Source organism: Choloepus didactylus, chromosome 1 (assembly GCF_015220235.1).
Source record: "Choloepus didactylus isolate mChoDid1 chromosome 1, mChoDid1.pri, whole genome shotgun sequence".
Lineage (NCBI taxonomy): Eukaryota > Metazoa > Chordata > Mammalia > Pilosa > Megalonychidae > Choloepus > Choloepus didactylus.
The window spans coordinates 95,075,636-95,096,194 of NC_051307.1; the positions used below are offsets into that span (position 1 = coordinate 95,075,636).

Sequence of the window (20,559 nt, forward strand, 5' to 3'; positions counted from 1 at the left end):
GAGCAATGGGGGTTATGGTCAAAGGTGACTCTCTTTTTATCTGTGATACTTGAAGTTTTGATAAGAAGGATGTATTTAAGTAGTACTTCTGTAATTACAAAAAAGACTTGCTGCCTGGGACTGGTTTGTGCCGCTGAGCCCCAACCTCCCAGAGTTCAGAGGGGTGGGGGAAGCCAGGCCTTTGGGAAATAAGTCTTGGTTTCTGTAGCTCAACTCCAAACCCCAGTGTCTGCAACATCTCACATTTGATAACATTCCTGTTTGTTTAGAACTGATTATCATTCCTCTAGCCTTTGGTCATTTTATCTGTGGCAGAAGGTGGAAGGGAAAACAGAAGATCTAGGATCAGATTCATCTGGCTGCTTTTTACTGGCTCAGGTTAAAATAAATGTATGGGAAAGAAGACCATATTTTCAATTAAAAAAAAACATATCTACCAGTTGAGTCTGGTGGCAGAGATAACTGTTTAGCTCCCCAATATCCTCCCTTTCCCTTCTTCTTAGCCATAGAATTCCTCTTTTAGCTGGTTATTTGCCCAGGTATAAAGACTACATTTCTCTACCTCCCTTGCAGCTAGGTGTGGTTATGTGATACATTCTGACCGATGGGATTTAAGCAGGAAAAAAGTAGGTGACTTTCAAAAAGTGGCTTAAAGGGAGCAGGCAGGCTCATCTCCTTTCTGTTGTCTGGGGCTCAAGTAGCCTTCTTGAACCATGAGGAGGAAGCCATGTACCCACAGTGTCTGAAAAGCCTTAAGGCCCCTGGCAGCTATCCCTATGATGTGCCTGAGCATCCCACTTTTAGAGGGGTTCTCACCCCTCACATCAACCTGCTAAGAAGACAAGTTTTACTGTTTGGACCACAGCTCTGTGTAAGCTTCCCAACACTGGAGAAGCCCAACTCTAAAATCTTTCCACTGAGAAGTCCAACAGAGCTTTCTTTCTGAATGACCTGTACTATTGGCTCAGTACAGCTATTAGTACAAATGTTCTGCAGATGCCAAACCCACACATCTGTGGCACCTGTTAGGGGCCAGAGCTCCTAATGCCCCAAGAAAGCCTGAGTCTTGGGTGCTTCGGTAAAGGCAGAAAAATATCGAAGAGGCTGGGATTTTGTTAATATCACCCAGATCAGTGTAGCCATTTAGGAAAGAAATGTGAAGTTCCCACTCCCAATTTCTTACCCCAGAGAGGCTGTGGCTTTGTGTATGGATTTACTGATCATCCACACACACATGCTTCTCCCTCCCCACTAAATATCCAGACAGAAATTCAGGTAGACTTTCCTGCAGGTCATCTTAACCACCCATTGGGAGCTTTACCTGCCATGACCTCAGGTGACTGGAAAAACTCATCTGGATGCACATAACCTGTCTGCGGAAGGAGACACCACACCACGCGGAGCAGGCTGGCACTGCCCCAGAGCACCTTGGCTGCCATCCTCATGTCAAATTGCTGCCAAGGCACCAGGCCAAGGGCCTGGAATGATTTCCCAGCTGCCGCAGATGCTATTCTGGGTCCATAGATCTGCATCTGCTGAAAAGAACATTTGTTAGTTATTAATAATGTAAATTATAATATGTTCAGCTGTCTGAAGAAACTCAGATGGGGCTACATACAACAATGACATTAATAATAACAGCTGCTATTTACTGAGTGTGTGCTAACTGCCAGACACTTTATATACTTATCTTGTTTAATCCTTACTACAGTCTGGGCAGTGAGTCCTGTCATCCCTGTTTTACAGATGGGGAAACAGAAACCTATGTTGTATAACCTGCCTATGTCACAGAGATGGTAAGTGACAGAACTGGGATTTGAACGCAGCTCTGCCAGACCCCCAAACCCACGCTCCTTCCTCTATGTCATGCTGTCCCTTTCACAGCCTTTGCCTGTCCTCATTCCTTGACCCCTGTTTCTAGAATCTAGGATATCTCATGTAATGTCGGCCTAGGGAAAAGTCATAGTGGCTTCTTTTTTTTCAAGCAGTTTTATTTAGATAAATTCCATACAATCCATCCAAAGTATACAGTCAGTGGTTCAAGAATCATCACATAGTTGTGCATTCATTACCATAATCAATTTTAGAACATTTTCATTACTGAATAAAATGAAAATCCCATACCCCTTATACACCACCATTATTAACCCTTAGCATTGGTGTGGTATATGTGTTACTGTTAATGAAAGAATGTTAAAATATCACTGTTAACTATAGCTTATAGTTTGCAATAGGTGCATTTTCCCATCTACCACTCTATTATTAACTTCTTGTGATAGTAATATACATTTGTTGTAGTTCATGAAGGAACATTTTTATATTTGTACTATCAATCACAGTCATTGTCCACCACAGGGTACACTATTATACAATTCCATGTTTCATCCTCTAGCTTTTCTTCTGGTGACATACATGACTCTAAACTTCCCCTTACAACCACAATCACACACATAATTCAGTGCTCTTAATTACACTCACCATAATATGCTATCATCACCTCTATCCATTTCCAAACATTTAAATTCAACCTAGTTAAAAATTTGCACACATTAAGCATCTTCTCCCCGTTTTCTCACCTCATTCTATCTCCTGGTAACCTGTATTCTAGATTTTAATTCTGAGTTTACTTATTATAATTAGCTCATACTAGTGAGATCATACAATATTTGTCCTATTGTGTGTGACTTATGTCATTCAACATAAGGTCCTCAATGTTCATCCATATTGTTGCGTGCTTCAGGACTTCATTCATTCTTACTGCTGAATAATATTCCATCATATGTGGACACCACATTTTGTTTATCCATTAATCTGTTGATGGACACTTGAATTGTTTCTATCTTTTGTCAATTGTGAATAATGCCACTATGAACATTAGTGTAGAAATATCTATTCCAGAGCCTGCTTTCAATTCTGTGGGGTATAGTCCTAGAAGTGGGATTGCCGGGTGATATGGTAATTCTGTTTAACTTTCTGAGGAACTCCCAAACTGTTCTCCACAGCAGCTACACCATTTTATAGCTGTTCCTATTTCTCCACATCCTCTCCAACTCTTATTTCCATTTTTTAAAATAGTAACCATTCTAGTGGGTGTGAAATGGTACCTCACTGTGACTTTGGTTTGCATTTCCTGAGCAGCCAATGATGCTGAGTATTTTTCCTGTGCTTTTGGTCCATTTGTGTATCTTCTGTGGAGAAATGCCTATTCAAGTCTTTTGCCCATTTTTTTTTTACACTTTTTATTGTGAAATATAACATATATACAGAACAGTGATAACTTTCAAAGTCCAATTTAACAAGTAGTTAGAGAGCAAATTTCAAAGAATGTTATGGGTTGCAGTTTGACAATTTCAGTTATTTCCTTATTGTGAAATATAACATATTTATAAAAAGGTGATACTTTCAAAGTATGATTTAACAAGTAGTTATATAGATAATTTCAAAGAATGTTATGGTTTACAGTTCCACAGTTTCAATTATTTCCTTATTGTGAAATATATACACAGAAAACTGATCATTTTCAAAGTACAATTTAACGAGTAGCTATAGAGCAAATTTCAGACAATATTGTGGGTTACAGTTCCACCATTTCCGTTATTTCCTACTAGCTATTCTAATACCTTAGCATCTAAAAAAATTACAGAAAGATTCAGTGTTCATACTCCTTTGTTGAATCCTATCTTGTCTGTTGCTACCCCTTCCTCTTGTGTAATCACTTCCTCAATCTTCAGGGATGTTTAGGCAGTGACCACCCAACTGTTCTTATTGAAAAGGGGTGTCGACATTATGAGGAAGGCTGCATCTGGTTGAAGTTCTTGAAGAGGCTGTTGCCTCTGGGTTTTAGGACTTATCTGGCCTAGGAATACTCTGGAGGATTTGTTTACGAACAATAAACTTAGTGAGTGAAGCTTTTATACAGTCTCAGACAGGGACCTAGTATTTCAGGACTACTGTTGGTTAGGGCTTGGCATACTGTGGCCCTTTGAGTTATTTAGCTGGAGCTTGCATAAAAGTAACCTCCAGGATAGTCTCTTGCCCCTCTTAGACATTGTAACCTTATTGTGTTACCTTTCTTTTCCCTCTTTTGGTCAAGAAGGCATTTTCAATCCCTCGATGCCAGGGCTAGGCTCATTCCTGGGAGATGCATCCCATGTTGCCAGGGAGATACGTTCCCCTTAGAGTCATGTCTCATGAAGGTGGGAGGTTAGTGAATTTATTTGCAGAGTTGAGCTTAGAGAGAGAAGGCCACATCTGAGCAGCAAAAGCGGTTTCCTAGAGATGCCTCTTTGGCATAATTATAGGAAGGCTTAGCTTCCCTTTTACAGCTGTAAGTTTCACAAGAGCAAGCCTCAAGATCGAGGACTTGACTTATTAAGTAAGGGGTTCCTAATTTCACACAGCATATATTCTGTCCAAGATAAACAGTGTCTCACATTATCTTCACTTAGTTGTACAATCATCATCACTCTCAATTTTAAACAATTATCATAATGCAAAACACCCCAAATCTCTTACCAGCCCCTAATTATTTATCCCTAGTATTAGTGTAGTACTAGTAAGGTATTCCTATTAAATATGGTCTATAATATGCAATAGGTAGTTTTTCCCATATACCACTCTGTTCTTAACTCTACACAAATGTAATACCTTAGAAGTATATCATGCACTTATTTGTATTTGTAGTGTTAATCCATGGGATACATGCCTTTAAACAACCACTTTCAATCATGTTCGCCTTCAATGTGGCACTGATATTTATAATCCCATTAAGGAACAGTCATCATCCCTGTTCATGCTCATACCTTTATGTTCACCTTCATTAACATATCTGTACATATTAGGTAATCACTCCCCCTTCACTAGCTTCTGACTATCTCTAGTTGCCCTATATTCTACAGTAGAAGACACTGATTTTACATTGTTCAGGGAGTTCATAGTAGTGGTAACACAATATATCTCCTTTTGTGTCTGACTTATTTCACTCAGCATTGTCTTCAAGGTTCATCCATGTTGCCATATGTTTCAGAACCTTGTTGCTTCTTACTGATGCATAGTATTCCATCATATGTATATACCACCTTTTGTTTATCCACTCATCTGTTGAAGGACACTTGGATTGTTTCCATCTCTTGGCAATTGTGAACAATGCCACTATGAATATCAGGAGGCAAATGTCTGTTTGTGTCACTGCTTTCAGATATTCTGGGTATGTCCCAAGAAGTGGAATTGCCGGATCATAGGGTAACTCAATAACTAGTTTTCTGAGGAACTGTCAAACTGTCTTCCAAAGCAGCTGTACCATTATACATTCCCACCAGCAATGAATAAGAGTTCCAATTTCTCCACATCCTCTCCAGCATATGTAGTTTCCTGTTTAATGGCAGCCGTTCTTTATTGATGTGAGATGGTATCTCATTGTGGTTTTGATTTGCATGTCCCTAATAGCTAGTGAAGATGCACATTTTTCCATGTGTTTTTTAGCCATTTGTATTTCCTTTTTGTAAAAATGTCTTCTCATATCTTCTGCCCATTTTATAATTGGGCTGTTTGTACTATTGTCATTGAGTTGTAAAATTTCTTTATATATGCTGTATATCGGTCTCTTATCAGATATATGGTTTCCAAATATTTTCTCCCATTGAGTTGGCTGCCTCTTTACCTTTTTGACAAAGTCCTTTGAGGCACAGAAGATTTTGATGTTGAGGACTTTCCATTTATCTGTTTTTTCTTTCATTCCTTATGCTTTGGGTATAAGGTCTTAGAAGCTACTTCCAGATGTTTTCCTACATTATCTTCTAAGAGTTTTATGGTACTGGCTCTTATATTTAGGTCTTTGATACATTTTTGTGTCGGGTGTGAGGGAGGGATCCTCTTTCAATCTTTCAAATATGGCTATCCAGTTCTCCCAGCCCCATTTGTTGAAGAGACTGTTCTGCCCCAGATCAGTGGATTTGGGGACCTAATAAAAAATCAGTCTACCATAGATTGTGGGGTCTATTTCCAAACTCTTGATTCTACTCCACTGATCAATATGTCTATCTTTGTGCCAATACCATGCTGTTTTGACTCCTGTGGCTTTATAGTAATCTTTGAAGTCAGGAAGTGTAAATCCTTCCACTTCCTTCTCTCTCTCTCTCTTTTTTATAATGTTTTTGGCAATTTGAGGCCCCTTTCCCTTCCAAATAAATTTGATAACTATCTTTTCCAAGTCTTCAAAGTAGGTTGTTGGGATTTTTGATTGGAATTGCCTTGAGTCTGTAGATCAGTTTGGGTATAAGTGACATCTTGACGACATTTAGCCTTCCTATCCATGAATATGGAATATCTTTCCATCTCTTTAGATCCCCTTTTATTTCTTTTAGTAAAGTTATGTAATTTTCTGTGTAGAGGTCTTTTACATTCTTGGTTAAGTTAATTCCTAGGTAATTAATTTTTTTAGTTGTTATTGTGAATAGAATTTTTTTCTTGAGTGTCTCTTCAGTTAGATTAGTTCTAGTTTATAGGAACATTATTGATTTTTGCACATTAATATTGTGTCCCACCAATTTGCTGAATTTTCTTCATTAGCTCAAGTAGCTTTGTCATTGATTTTTCAGGATTCTCCAAATATGTGATCATATCATCTGCAAATAATGACAGTTTTACTTCTTTCTTTCCAATTTGGATGTCTTTTATTTCTTTGTCTTGCTAGATTGCTCTGGCTAGAACTTCTAGCACAATGTTGAATAATAGTGGTGACAGAGGGCATCCTTGTTTCATTCCCAATCTTAGGGGGAAGGCTTTCAGCCTCTCACTGTTGTGTACTATGCTGGCTGTGGGTTTTTCATATATGCTCTTTATCATATTGAGGAAGTTTCCTTCAATTCCTACCTTTTGAAGTGATTTTATCAAAAAAGCATGTTGAATTTTGTCAATTTTTTTTCACATCTATTGAGATGATCACTTGATTTTTTCCCTTTTGATTTGTTAATGTGTTGTATTACATTGATTGATTTTCTTATGTTGAACCACCTTTGCATGCCTTGAATAAGCCCCACATGGTCATGGTGTATGATTTTTTTAATGTGTGTTTGGATCTGATTTGCAAGTATTTTGTTGAGAATTTTTGCATGTATAATCATTAGGGAGATTGGCCTGTAGTTTTCCATTCTTTTAGTATCTTTATCTGGTTTTGGTATTAGGGTGATGTTATCTTCATAAAATGAGTTATGTAGTTTTGCCGGTTTGGATGTATTATGTCCCCCAAAACACCATGTTGTTTGATGCAATCTTGTGGGGGCAGATGTATTAGTGTTGATCAGGTTGGGCTCCTTTGATTGAGTGTTTCCATGGAGATGTGACTCCATCAACTACAAGTGAAACATTTGATTGAGTTATTTCCATAGAGATATGGACACTACCCATTCATATTGGTTCTTGATTTAATCACTGAGTCCTATAAAAAGAGCTCACAAACAGAAGGACCTCAGAACAGCTTCAGCTTAGAGAAACATTTTGGACATGGCCATTGAAAGCAGACTTTTGCTGATGCTTTGGAGGTACTAGCCCAGAGTTTGCTCCAAGAAGCTAAGAGAGGACAAAACAACCTGTTCCAGTTTGCAAATGCTGCTGGAATGCAAAGCACCAGAGATGGATTGGTTTTTATAAAAGGGGGTTTATTTGGTTACACAGTTACAGTCTCAAGGGCATAAAGTGTCCAAGGTGGCACATCAGCAATCGGGTACCTTCACTGGAGGATGGTCAATGGTGTCCAGAAAACCTCTGTTAGCTGGGAAGGCACGTGGCTGGCATCTGCTCCAAAGTTCTGGTTTCAAAATGGCTTTCTCCCAGGACGTTCCTCTCTAGGCTACAGTTCCTCAAAAATGTCACCCTTAGTTGCATTTGGGATATTTGTCCTCTCTTAGCTTCTCTGGAGCAAGAGTCTGCTTTCAATGGCCATCTTCAAACTGTCTCTTATCTGCAGCTCCTGTGCTTTCTTCAAAGTGTCCCTCTTGGCTGTGGCTCCTCTTCAAGATGTCACTCTTAGCTGCAGCTGCACTGAGTTCCTTCTGTTTGTCAGCCCATCTATATGACTCCACTGATCAAGGCCCACCCTGAATGGGTGGGGCCACACCTCCATGGGAATATCTCATCAGAGTTATCACCCACAGTTGGGTGGGGCACATTCCATGGAAACACTCAAAGAATTACAATCTAATTAACACTGATACGTCTGCCCACACAAGATTACATCAAAGATAATGGCATTTGGGGGACATAATACATTCAAACTGGCACACACCCCAAGAGCAACATTTTGAAGAATGCACAGGAGCTGAGAGAGGAGCTGGAACACAACCCGGGATCAACAAGCAGATACCAGCACATGCTTCCCAGCTAACAGAGGTTTTCTGGATGCCATTGATCTTCCTTGGCTGAAGGTACACTTGTGTTGGTGCCTTAATTTGGACATTTTCATGGCCTTCAGACTGTAAATTTGTAACCAAATAAACCCCCTTTATAAAAGCCAGTCCATTTCTGGTGTTTTGCATAATGGCAGCATTAATAAACCAGAACAGTAGTGTTCCACTTTCTTTAGTTTTTTTTTTTTGAAAGAGTTTGAGCAGGAATGCTGTCAGTTCTTTTGGAAAGTTTGGTAAAATTCTCCTTTGAAGCCATCTTGCCCTGGACTTTTATTTGCAGGAAGCTTTTTGATGGTTGAATGGATCTCTTTACCATCTTATCCTTTGGCTTTTTTTGTACGATCTGTTTCCTCCCTCTCTCTCTTTTTCCCCCTTGAAGTTACCCTTACTAATATTCTTCTGTCCTATGCACTTATCCAGACCTCTCTCTCCTTTCTTTTTTTCTTAGCTGCGAGAACTCCCTTTAATATTTCTTGCAGGATAGGTCTCTTGTTAACAAATTCTCTCAGCATTTGTTTGTGAAAATTTTAAACTCTCCCTCAATTTTGAAGGAGAGCTTTGTAGGTTAAAGAATTTTGGGCTGCAGTTTTTCTCTTACAAAATCTTGATTATATCATATCACCGCCTTCTTGCCTTCATGGTGCTCACTAAGTAGTCAGTACTTAGTCTCATGTGATTTCCCCTTGTGTGTGGTGAATCACTTCTATCTTGCTGCTTTCATGACTTTCTCCTTCTCTTCATAATTTGACAATCTGATTAGTATATGCCTTTGAGTGGGTTTATTTTGATTTATTCTATTTGGAGTTCACTGGGCATCTGTGATTTACATATTTATGTCATTTAGAGGGGTTGGGAAGTTTTCCCCAACTATGTCTTCAAATACTCTTCCTCGCCCTTTACTCTTCTCTTCCCCTTCTGGGACACCAATGATTCTTATATTTGTGCACTTCATGTTGTCTATCATTTCCCTGCGATCCATTTCAATTTTTTCAATTTTTTCCCACCATTTTTTCTTCTGTGCATTTGCATTCAATTACCCTGTTCTCTAGTGCACTTATTCTTTCTTCTGCCTTTTCAAATCAGCTGTTGTTTGTCTCTGGTATGTTTTTAATTTGATCGACAGTGTCTTTTATTTCCATAATATCTTATTTTTTATTTACTCTTTCAAATTCTTCTTTATGCTCTTCTAGAATCTTCTTTCTGTCCCCAGCCTACTCATTGAAGTTGTTTTTGAGATTTGTGTGTACATCTTTGATTAATTGCTCCATGTTCTTCATCTCCTCCAGGTTTTTAATTTGATCATTTGGCTTGTCCATATCTTCTTTTGTCTTCATGTGCTTTATAATTTTCTGTTGGCCTCTGGGCATTTGCTTATCTTGATAAGGTTATTTTGGGAAATACAGGATTATTTGAATATATATATATATATATATATATATATATATATATATATATATATGAGAGAGAGAGAGAGAGATTTGGTAGATCTTGCAGGAGTGCACTTTCCCTATCTTCCCAGGAGATGGCACTCCTGAACCATGTCTCACCCTCAAGTCAGCTTTCCCCCAACTTCACCTGTGCACTGAGCATGGTCCAAACCAGGTCAAAATCCAATCAGTGCACCTGTTCTCCATGTGCACTGTGGACTCCTAGCCTTGTGGTTGGGGGCATGCCCTGCACAGTTCAGCAGGGAGTCCACTCCAGGGCACAGTGGGTCTGATGGTTCCTGGGGCTCTGATTGCACTACTTTGGGGCTGTGGGGTTGTGTGTGTTAACTTCCAGCTCAGATGCACCATAGTCCCTGTCCACCATGCACCCATGAGCCCCTAGGGTTGGGGAGGGACTCCTGGCACTTCTGTGCAGTGCCCCTGCCTCTCTCTGCCTCTCAGCTGTGCACACTTTGGGCTTCCATGGAGGAAGAGCAAATGTGGTCACCACAAGTCCACTGAATCCCGAGTTCCCTCATGTGATCTCACAGCCATGGGGCAGTGAAGGGTTATCTCCCCAGCCAACTGTTGAGATGGGTACATGGGGTGTGAAAAGCTGCTCTCTCCCACACTTGATGACTGCCTCCAGCCACCAGTCCCTGCTGACAGTCCCAGCCAAACACGCTCATGCCATCCTTTCCAGCACTGTCTCTCTGCCTCTCCATCCAGGTCCCCACTATGTGTTGTAGAAGCCCCTGACCAGCTGGTTGCACCCTGGAGCTGCTATTTCAGGTGCCTTGTGCCCTTTATGTAGTTTTTTTTTCATGGAGGAGAAGTTTTCTCTGCCTCTCCTAATCTGCTATCTTCCCGGAAGTCAGTAGCTTCTTGATAACCTCTGAGAGGAAGAGGGAGGGACAAACAGTGTTCCATTCCTATCCAAAACAGGTGGAGTGCTGAGCTGCTTTGCCTTCTTGGGTCTGTGAAGCAGGGCAGAGTAGGGTGACTGTGCTTAGCTGCCTGGGTCATGGGTTTCAAGTCTTTGGACCTGCTGACTCTACCTGGCTATTTTTTTTAATTGATTTTTTATTGAAATATGTTCACATACCATACAATCATCCAATGTGTAAAACAGTTGTTCACAGTATCACCATATAGTTGTTATTCATCACCACAATCAATTTTGGAACATTTTCATTACTCCAAAAAATAAAAATAGGAATAAAAATAAAAGTAAAAACACCCAAAACATCCCATACCCCTCCTCCCCCATATTATTCATTTACTTTTTTACCCATCCTTCTACTCATTTGTCCATGCAGTAGGCAAAAGGAGTGTGAGCTGCAAGGCTTTCGCAATCACACAGTCACATCATATAAGCTATACAGTTATATGCTCACCTTCAAGAATCAAGGATACTGGATTGCAGTTCAACAGTTTCAGACATTTCCTTCTAACTAGTCTAATAAACTAAAAACTAAAAAGGGATATCTACATAATGCAGAAGAGTTACCTCCAGAATGACCCCTTGGCTCCATTTGAATTCTCTTCAAACACTGAAACTTTTTGTTTCATTTCTCTTCCCCTTTTTGGTCCAGAAGTCCTTCTTAATCCCATGATGCATCTACCTGGCTATTTTTTTTTTTTACTTTTTTTTTTATTATTATTAAGTTCAGTTTTATTGAAATACATTCACACACCATACAATCATCCATGGTATACAATCCACTGTCCATAGTATGATAACATAGTTATGCGTTCATCACCACAATCTACCTCTGAACATTTTCCTTACATTAGAAAGAACCAGAGCAAGAATAAAAAATAAAAGTGAAAAAAGAACACCCAAACCACCCCCCCATCCCACCCCATTTGTCCTTTAGTTTTTATCTCCATTTTTCTACTCATCCATACACTAGATAAAGGGGGTGTGATCCACAAAGTCTTCACAATCACACTGTCACCCCTTGTAATCTACATTATTATATAATTGTCTTCAGGAGTCCAGACTGCTGGGTTGGAGTTTGGTAGTTTCAGGTATTTACTTCTAGCTATTCCAATACATTAAAACCTAAGAGGTGTTATCTATATAGTGCATAAGAATGTCCACCAGAATGACCTCTCGAACTCTATTTGAAATCTCTCAGCTACTGAAACTATTTCGTCTTATTTTGCATCCCCCTTTTGGTCAAGAAGATACTCTCAGTCCTATGATGCCGGGTCCACATTCATCCCCGGAAGTCATATTCTGCATTGCCAGGGAGATTTACAACCCTGGGAGTAGGGTCCCATGTAGGAGGGAGGGCAGCGAGTTCACCTGTCAAGATGGCTCAGTTAGAGAGAGAGAGGGCCACATCTGAGCAACAAAGAGGTACTCAGGGGAAGACTCTTAGGCACCATTATATGCAAGTTTAGCCTCTCCTTTGCAGTAACGAGCTTCATAAGGGCAAGTCCCATGATCGAGGGCTCAGCACATCAAACTGCCAGTCCCAATGTTTGTGACAACATCAACACCAGTCCAGGTGAGGATACCTGGCTATTTTTAAAGGCAATTCTATTCCTTGGCTTCCCCAAATCAAGTCACTTGCCAGTGGCTCAGCCTGGTTTGTGTCCTCAAGCCCCCTTCCCTCTTCTGACTCAGGGGTCTCTTTGGGAAGTTCTTCCCATGTCCCCCTCATTTATCTAAGCTCTCTCCCCTGCACCCCCAGCCAGTGTGAGCTAGTGTGACACCCACTGGGAGAGTGAGTATCATGAAGAGAAAGGAAAGGAAACCACCATCAAATCAATTTCACTTCATCTAAAATCTATTGAACCTTGAACTTTTAGCCTTAATACAACCATATCGCTCATCTCTCAAATTTGATGGGAAAAAAGAGCTCTGGCCAAAAAGGGTTTAGGCAATTGTGGGCTAATTATATTTATACAAAACCCATTTGGGTTTTGTGCCCTGAATGTGCCTGGTCTATGGTTATGATCAGCATGGGTCTCTGTGGCCTTGCCTGAATGCCCTGCTCCCATAGGGGGCTTGGCCACCACAGAACTGTCAACAAAGAAATAACAAACTAAGCTGTAAGGCAACAAGGGCATTTATTGGTGTCTTAGAATTGCAATTTGGGGAGCACAGATTCAGGTAGCAACCCACATCATGTCTGTCTTGGCATTTCCAGGCAAGGGTTTTAAAAGAAAAAGAAGACTAGACAAGTTGTTTGTGAGTGGTGAATATTTGGGGTATTTTGATGGTCCTTCAGGTAGATAGTGTTAACTGAGTAATTTATCTTTCAGTTTGTTTTATGGTGATCAGGTTGTCCTTGGGGTTTTGAGGAACATTGTCGCTTGAGGCTTGGCATACTTTGGCAGTTTGTGATATCTGGTAGAGATCTACCCGAGAGTAATCTTCAGAATTACCTCCCAACTCCATTTAAAATCTTTGAGTTGTTGTAACTCTATTTTGTTTTATTTCTTTAAACAGAACACAGGTGCATGGGCACCCAGGATGAGGAGGAGAGCAGATCGGGTGGTGAGGGCAGCCCTGACCCAACACTGTGTGTGCCTCTGAGTAGTGCTGGGCAGCCCCTGACACTAAGGGACTTACCCTTTGTGCTGTCCACTGTTTATAACGGCAACTTCCACATGGTGATCAGGGAGTGGGGAGAAAGGAATGTGCCAAGAAATATACACAATGACCAAATCATCCTGGAGGAACATTCTTAGTTCCACTGAAACTAATAAAAGATATGCAGATAAGAACCAATTTCAGGAGCATACCTAATAACTAGCAAACAACAAAAAACTGCCAACACAATGCTAGTAGGGCAGTGAAGAAAGACGCACTTATACCTCATAGCACTACTGGGGACTGTTCTAATCTAGAGGGAATCTAGAATTATGCAATAAAATGCTACCCACCATGGCAATCCTATTTTACCAGTTAAACCCAAAGGCAGTGGAACTTTTTAGAAATGCAAATTTTAGGGCTTCCTCCCAACCCTATTGAGTCTGAAATTCTGCTGGAGGGGCCAGCATTCTGTGCATTAAGCCCTTATAGGTGATTCTGAAGTGTGCCAAAGCTTTCTAAGGAAACAATCAGGAAAAAAAAAATAATTTGGATAAAGATATATATTAAAATTTGGAAGCCATATGAAAGTCATGGAGTATTTAAGAGAAAGATGACAAGGTAACAAAATTATAATTTCCAATACACGGAAGCACATACATAGGCAAACTTTTTTTTTTTAAAACAGAAAACAAAAAGGCTGTATTTTCTTATTAGGAACTTGTTAATATGTATACATAAGCTACTGTCCTAACCCTAAATTCATTTCTGAGCTTGGCTGAGATGTTCTGGTCACTTCCTTATTTCTCTCCTGTAGAGTCAAGTGTCTTGCTATGCCATCATCTAATCAAATAGGATTAGGGTGCCCCCGAAACCTGGGCCTCAGTCATTCCTGTTCACCAGCTCCTACCCACAGGCAAGCATGGCAGCTTGTTTCTTGCACTTCTGAAAATTTAGGAATGTCAATGAATTCCACCCCACAAAAATTATACTCAACCTCATTATCCCCAATCTCTCCCTCCAACTTCCCCACACCCCATGGAACCTGTCTTTTGGAAGGTGATGGGAACTTACTTAACCACCCTTGGTAGGTGTTCCAGTTTGCTAATGCTGCTGGAATACAAAACACCAGAGATGGACTGGCTTTTATAAAGGGGGTTTATTTGGTTACACAGCTACAGTCTTAAGGCCATAAAGTATCCAAGCTAACAAGTCAACAGTTGGGTACCTTCACTGGAGGATGGCCAATGGCATGCAGAAAACCTCTATTAGCTGGGAAGGCATGTGGCTGCCGTCTGCTCCAACTTCTGGTTTCAAAATGGCTTCCTCCCAGGACCTCTAGGCCACAGCTCCTCTTCAGAATGTCACTCTCAGTTGCTCTTGGGGCGTTTGTTCTCTCTTAGCTTCTCTGGAGCAAGAAGCTGCTTTAAATGACCATCTTCAAGCTGTCTCTCATCTGCAGCTCCTCTCTCAGCTCCTGTGCATTCTTCAAAGTGTCCCTCTTGGCTGTGGCAAGCTCGCTCCTTCTGTCTGAGCTTATGTAATGCTCCAGTAAACTAATCAAGGCCCATACTGAATGGGCAGGGCCACACTTGCATGGAAATTATCCAATCAGAGTTATCACCTACAGTTGGTCGGGTCACATCTCCATGGAAACACTCAAAAAATTACAATCTAATCAACACTAATACATCTGCCCACACAAGATTGCATCAAAGATAATGGCATTTTGGGGTACACAATACATTCAAACTGGCACAGTGGGGATTCAGACTCCCTGACTCAAAGGTGAGTGAGAGGTCTCCCAGTGTGGATTATGGGAAAATGGTGGAGTAGAGAGCTTTAGGACTCAATCCTTCCACCAGAATAACTATTAAGCAGGCAGGAACTGCCTGAAACAACTATTTTGAAACTGTGGAGGCCAGACGAACACTGTACAGCATCCAGAGAAGAGCAATAGAAAGAGGCTGATAAAGTATGGTAAAGAACAGTAAATTACTCTATGAGTGGCTACTGGCACCCATCCCCCACTTTTGTGACAGGCTGCCATGGGATTCAACCCCTGGCTAGCTTGCTGGTGACAGGGAAGGACATAAGAATCCTCTTTCCCAAGACCAGGGATAGGCACAGCTGTCATTGATCACAGCTTTTGATTAGTGACTTCATGTCACTGGGAGCTTGGCTATGAGGGCAACCATTGTTTCACCTGCCCAGGACAAAGACCAGAGTGGAGGAGACTTAAAGTAGCTGTGCTTTCTCAGGGCTGTGAGAGAGTTTATCACCACTAGACCTGTCCTACAAGCAATGCTAAAGGGAGTTCCTCAGACTGAAAGGAAAAAGACACTACACAGTGGTTCAAAGCAGCATAAAGAAATAAAGACCTATGGCAAAGATAACAATTTGGGTAGTTATAAATGCCAGAATTATTATAGTGTATTTTTGGTGTGTAACTCCACTTCTTACTTTCTGCAGGTGTGAAAATGCAAATGCATAAAAATAATGATAAATCTAATGTTTTGGACACACAATGTACAAAGAAATAAGTGGTAAAAAAAATAAAAAAAAATGGGGAGATAGAAGGGCATAACAAAAGTATGTGTGTATGTGATTGAAGTGAAGTTGGTATCAAACCACATAGACTATTACATATTTAGGATGTTAAATTTTAACCCCTTGGTAACCACAAGGAAAACAGATGAAAAATATATCCAGATAAAAAAAGAGAATGCACCCAATATGCTATAACACAAAAAAGTCAAATAAATATGAAAGTAGACATTAATGGAAGAATTGAGGGACAAAATATGTGTAAAACAAACAAAGTCTAAATAGCAAAATGGCAGAAGAAAGTCCTGTATTATCAGTAGTGACTTTAAATGTAAATGGATTAAACTCTCCAGTGTTAAAAGGCAGAGATTGACAGAATGGATAAAAAAGCATGACCCAACTATATGCTGTCTGCAAGAGACTCACCTTAAATTCAGACACACAAGTAGGTTGAAAGTGAAAAGATGGAGAAAATATATACCATGTAAGTAGTAACCAAAAGAGAGCTGGGATGGCTATATTAATATCAGATAAAATAGACTTTATGTCAAAAACTGTTATGAGGGACAAAGATGATCATTGTAAATTGATAAGGGAGGCAATTAGAAAAGAAGATGTAACAATTATAAATATATATGCAACTAACAGTAGAACACCCAAATCTATGAAGCAAATACTGACAGATTTGAAGGGAGGAATTGATGGTTCTAAATTAATAGTTGGAGACTTTAATCTATCACTTTCAATAATGGATAGAATATCTAGTCATAACATCAGTAAGGAAATATAAAACTTTAATGATACTCTAAACCAACCGGATCTAACAGACATAGAACACTTCACCCAACAAAAACAGAATGCACATACTTCTCAAGTGCCCATGGATCACTCTCCAGGATAGGCAACATGTAAAGTCACAAAACACATCTCAAAAAATTAAAAAATGTTGACATCACGCAATGTATATTTTCCAACCACAATGGAATGAAGCTAGAAATCAATAACAAAGAAGAAATGGATTTTTAATAATACATGGAAATTAAACAACATACTCTTAAATAACCACGGGATTAAAGAGGAAATAGCAAGAAAAATTAGGAAATATCTCGAGCCAAATGAAAACACAACATGCCAAAACTTACGGGATGCAGCAAAGGCAGTGCTGAGAGGGAAATTTATAGTCTAAATGCTCATATTAAAAAGGAAGAAATATTTCAAACAAGACACCTAAACTCTAAACTTGAAGAACTAGGAAAAGAAGAGCAAATTAAACCCAAAGTGAACAGAAAGAAGGAAATAGCAAAGATTAGAGTGGAGACAAATGAAAAAGAACAAAAAACAATAGAGAGAGTCAATAAAACCAAAAGTTGTTTATTTGAAAAGATCAATAAAATTGGCAAACCTTTAGCTGGACTGATGAAAATAAAAAAAGAGAGAGGATACAAATAACGAAAAGCAGAAACAAAAGGGGGACATTACTACCAACCCCGCTGAAATAAAAAGGACTATATGAGGTGTGCTGGTTTGAATGTATTATGTCCCCCAAACGCCAGTATCTTTGATGTAATCTTGTGTGGGCGGACCTATTGGTGTTGATTAGATTGTAATTCTTTGAGTGTTTCCATGAAATGTGCCCCACCCAACTGTGGGTGATAACTCTGATGAGATATTTCCATGGAGGTGTGGCCCCACCCATTCAGGGTGGGCCTTGATCAGTGGAACCATATAAATGAGCTGAAAGGCAGAGGGAACTCAGTGCATCTGTGAGTGACGCTTTGAAGAGGAGCTACAGCCAAGAGGGACACTTTGAAGAAAGCACAGGAGCTGCAGATGAGAGACAGTTTGAAAATGGCCATTGAAAGCAGACTCTTGCTCCAGAGAAGCTGAGAGAGGACAAATATCCCACATGCAACTAAGAGTGACATTTTTGAGGAACTGCAGCCTAAAGAGGAACATCCTGGGAGAAAGCCATTTTGAAACCAGAACTTTAGAGCAGACGCCAGCCACGTGCCTTCCCAGCTCACAGAGGTTTTCTGGACACTGTTGGCCATCCTCCAGTGAAGGTACTCAATTGCTGATGTGTTACCTTGGACACGTTATGGCCTTAAGACTGTAACTGTGTAACCAATAAACTCCCGTTATAAAAGCCATTCCATTTCTGGTGTTTTGCATTCCAGCAGCATTAGCAAACTAGAACACAAGGATACTATGAACTGTACACAAATAAATTAGATAACCTAGATGAAATGGAAAAATTGTTAGACACACAAAAACTACCTATATGACAGGAAGAAATAGAAGATCTCAACAAACTAATTAGTAGTAAAGAGACTGAATCAGTAATCAAAAACCACCCAACAAAGAAAAGCCCAGAACTAGATGTCTTCACAGGGAATTCTACCTAACATTTCAAGAAGACAACTCCAATTCTTCTCAAATTCTTCCAAAAAATTGAAAAGGAGGGAACACTCCTTAATTCAGTCTATAAGGCCAACATTGCCCTCATATCAATGCCAGATAAACATACCACAAGAAAAGAAAACTACAGACCAATATCTCTTATGAATATAGTTGAAAAATCCTCAACAAAATCCTAGCAAACCAGATCTAATAGCATACTAAAATAATTATATGTCATGATCAAGTGGGACTTATCTCAAGTATGCAGGGTTAGTTCAACCTAAGAAAATCAATGAATGTAATACACCACATTAATACAATGAAAGAAAAAACCCACAAGATTATCTCAATTAATGCAGAAAAGGCATTTGACAAAATGTTATACCCCTTCTTGATAAAAACAGACACTAGGAATAAAAGGAAACTTCCTCAACATGATAAAGGGTATATATGAAAAGCCCACAGCTCACATCCTACTTAATGTTGAAAGAGTGAAAGCTTTTCCTCTAAGATCAGGAACAAGATAAGGATGACCACTATCACCATTGTTCTTCAACATTGTACTGGAAATTCTAGCCAGAGAAATTAGGCAAGAAAAAGAAATTGAAGGCATCCAAATTGGAAACGAAGAAGTAAAATTTCCCTATTCGCAGATGATATGACCCTATTTACAGAAAATCCCAAAAAGTCCACAACAAACCTCCTAGAGCTAATAAATGAATTCAGCAAAGTGGTAGGATACAAGATCAACACCCCAAAATGAGTAGTGTTTCTATACACAAGCAATGAACAATTGGAAGAATAACTCAAGAAAAAAATTCCATTTACAATAGCAACCAAAAGAATCAAATATCTGGGAATAAATCTAACTAAGAATGTAAAGAACTTGTACACAGAACACTACAAAACATTGCTTTAAAAAAAATCAGAGAAGACCTAAATAAATGGAGGGACCTTCCAAGTTCATGGGTTGGAAGAATAGATACTGGTAAGATTTTTATCCTACCTAAAGTGATTTATAGATTTAACACAATCCCAAACAAAATTCCAACATGTTCTTTGCAGAAATGGAGAAGCCAATTATCAAATTTATATGGAAAGGTAAGGGACCCCAAACAGATGAAGTCGTCTTGAAAAAGAATGAAGTTGGAGGACTCACATTTCCCAATCTTAAAACTTATTACAAGGCCACAGTAATCAAAATAGTATGGTACTAATAAGAAGAAAGACAATCAGAGATACAGAGAAGACTTACAAATGAGTTCAGGAATGCAATGTAAAAAAAATAAAAAAAAAAGAATGCAATGTATAGCTCTATGCTAATAAATATGAAATATGAAATAAGGATATTAATTATGACCCAAGGAGAAGACACTTAATAATGATGAAGCTAAATAACTAGCATAAAATATATAAAAATAGAAACTTCTATGTTTCCATGATGAATTAATAAATAAAATGTGCTATACCCATACAATGGAATGTTATTCAGCCATAAGAAGAAATGAAGTATTGTTTCCTGCTACAACATGGATAAACCTTGAAAATATTACGCCAACTGAAAGAAGCCAATCACAAAAGACCATATATTACATGTTTCCATTTATATGAAATGTCCAGAATAGGCAAATCCATACAGAAGTAAAAAGACTGGTGGTGGCCTAGGGCTGGGGGGTTAGAGGAACATGGGGAATGAATGATAATGGGTAGGTACAGGGTTTCTTTTGGGGTTGATGAAAATGTTCTGGCATTAGTGGTGATGACTGCGTAATTCTGAATATTAAAAAACCATTGAACTGTACACTTTAAGTGGGTGAGTTGTATGATATGTGGATTATATCTAAATAAAGCTGTTAAAAAAGTAATCAAATAACAAGATGTAACCTTTAAACCATTAATCTAGAGAAATGAAAACTTTATATTAAAAAAATAGCATGATACTGGCACAAGGACAGATATGTAGACCACTGGGATTGAATTGAGAAGTCAGAAGTTGATCCTCACATTTATGGCCAACTGGTTTTTGACAAGGGAGCAAAAACCACTCTATTGGGAAAATATACTTTCTTCAACAAATGGTGCCTAGAAAACTGGATTTCAATTTACAAAAGAAAAAGGAGGACCCATACCTCACACATTATACAAGAGTCAACTCAAAATGGATCAAATACCTAAATATAAGAGCCAGAACTATTGAACTCCTAGAGGAAAGCATAGGAAACATCTTCAGGAC

At 39.3% G+C, this 20,559-nt stretch overlaps 1 protein-coding gene across 3 annotated transcripts in view; it reads right to left on the reverse strand.

Moving 5' to 3' along the window:
* Positions 1-20,559, reverse strand: part of PIGZ (phosphatidylinositol glycan anchor biosynthesis class Z) — a 46,968-nt gene that overhangs the window by 4,843 nt on the left and 21,566 nt on the right. For 2 of the 3 annotated variants that reach the window (XM_037837760.1, XM_037837766.1), the window contains exon 2: positions 1,322-1,535. Coding sequence is in view for 1 of the 3 variants with exons in the window: in XM_037837766.1 (XP_037693694.1) it covers positions 1,322-1,532 (211 nt within the window). In the remaining 2 variants the exon portion in view is untranslated. The remainder of the gene's footprint in view (positions 1-1,321; positions 1,536-20,559) is intronic. The other variant, XM_037837762.1, reaches the window with a different exon arrangement.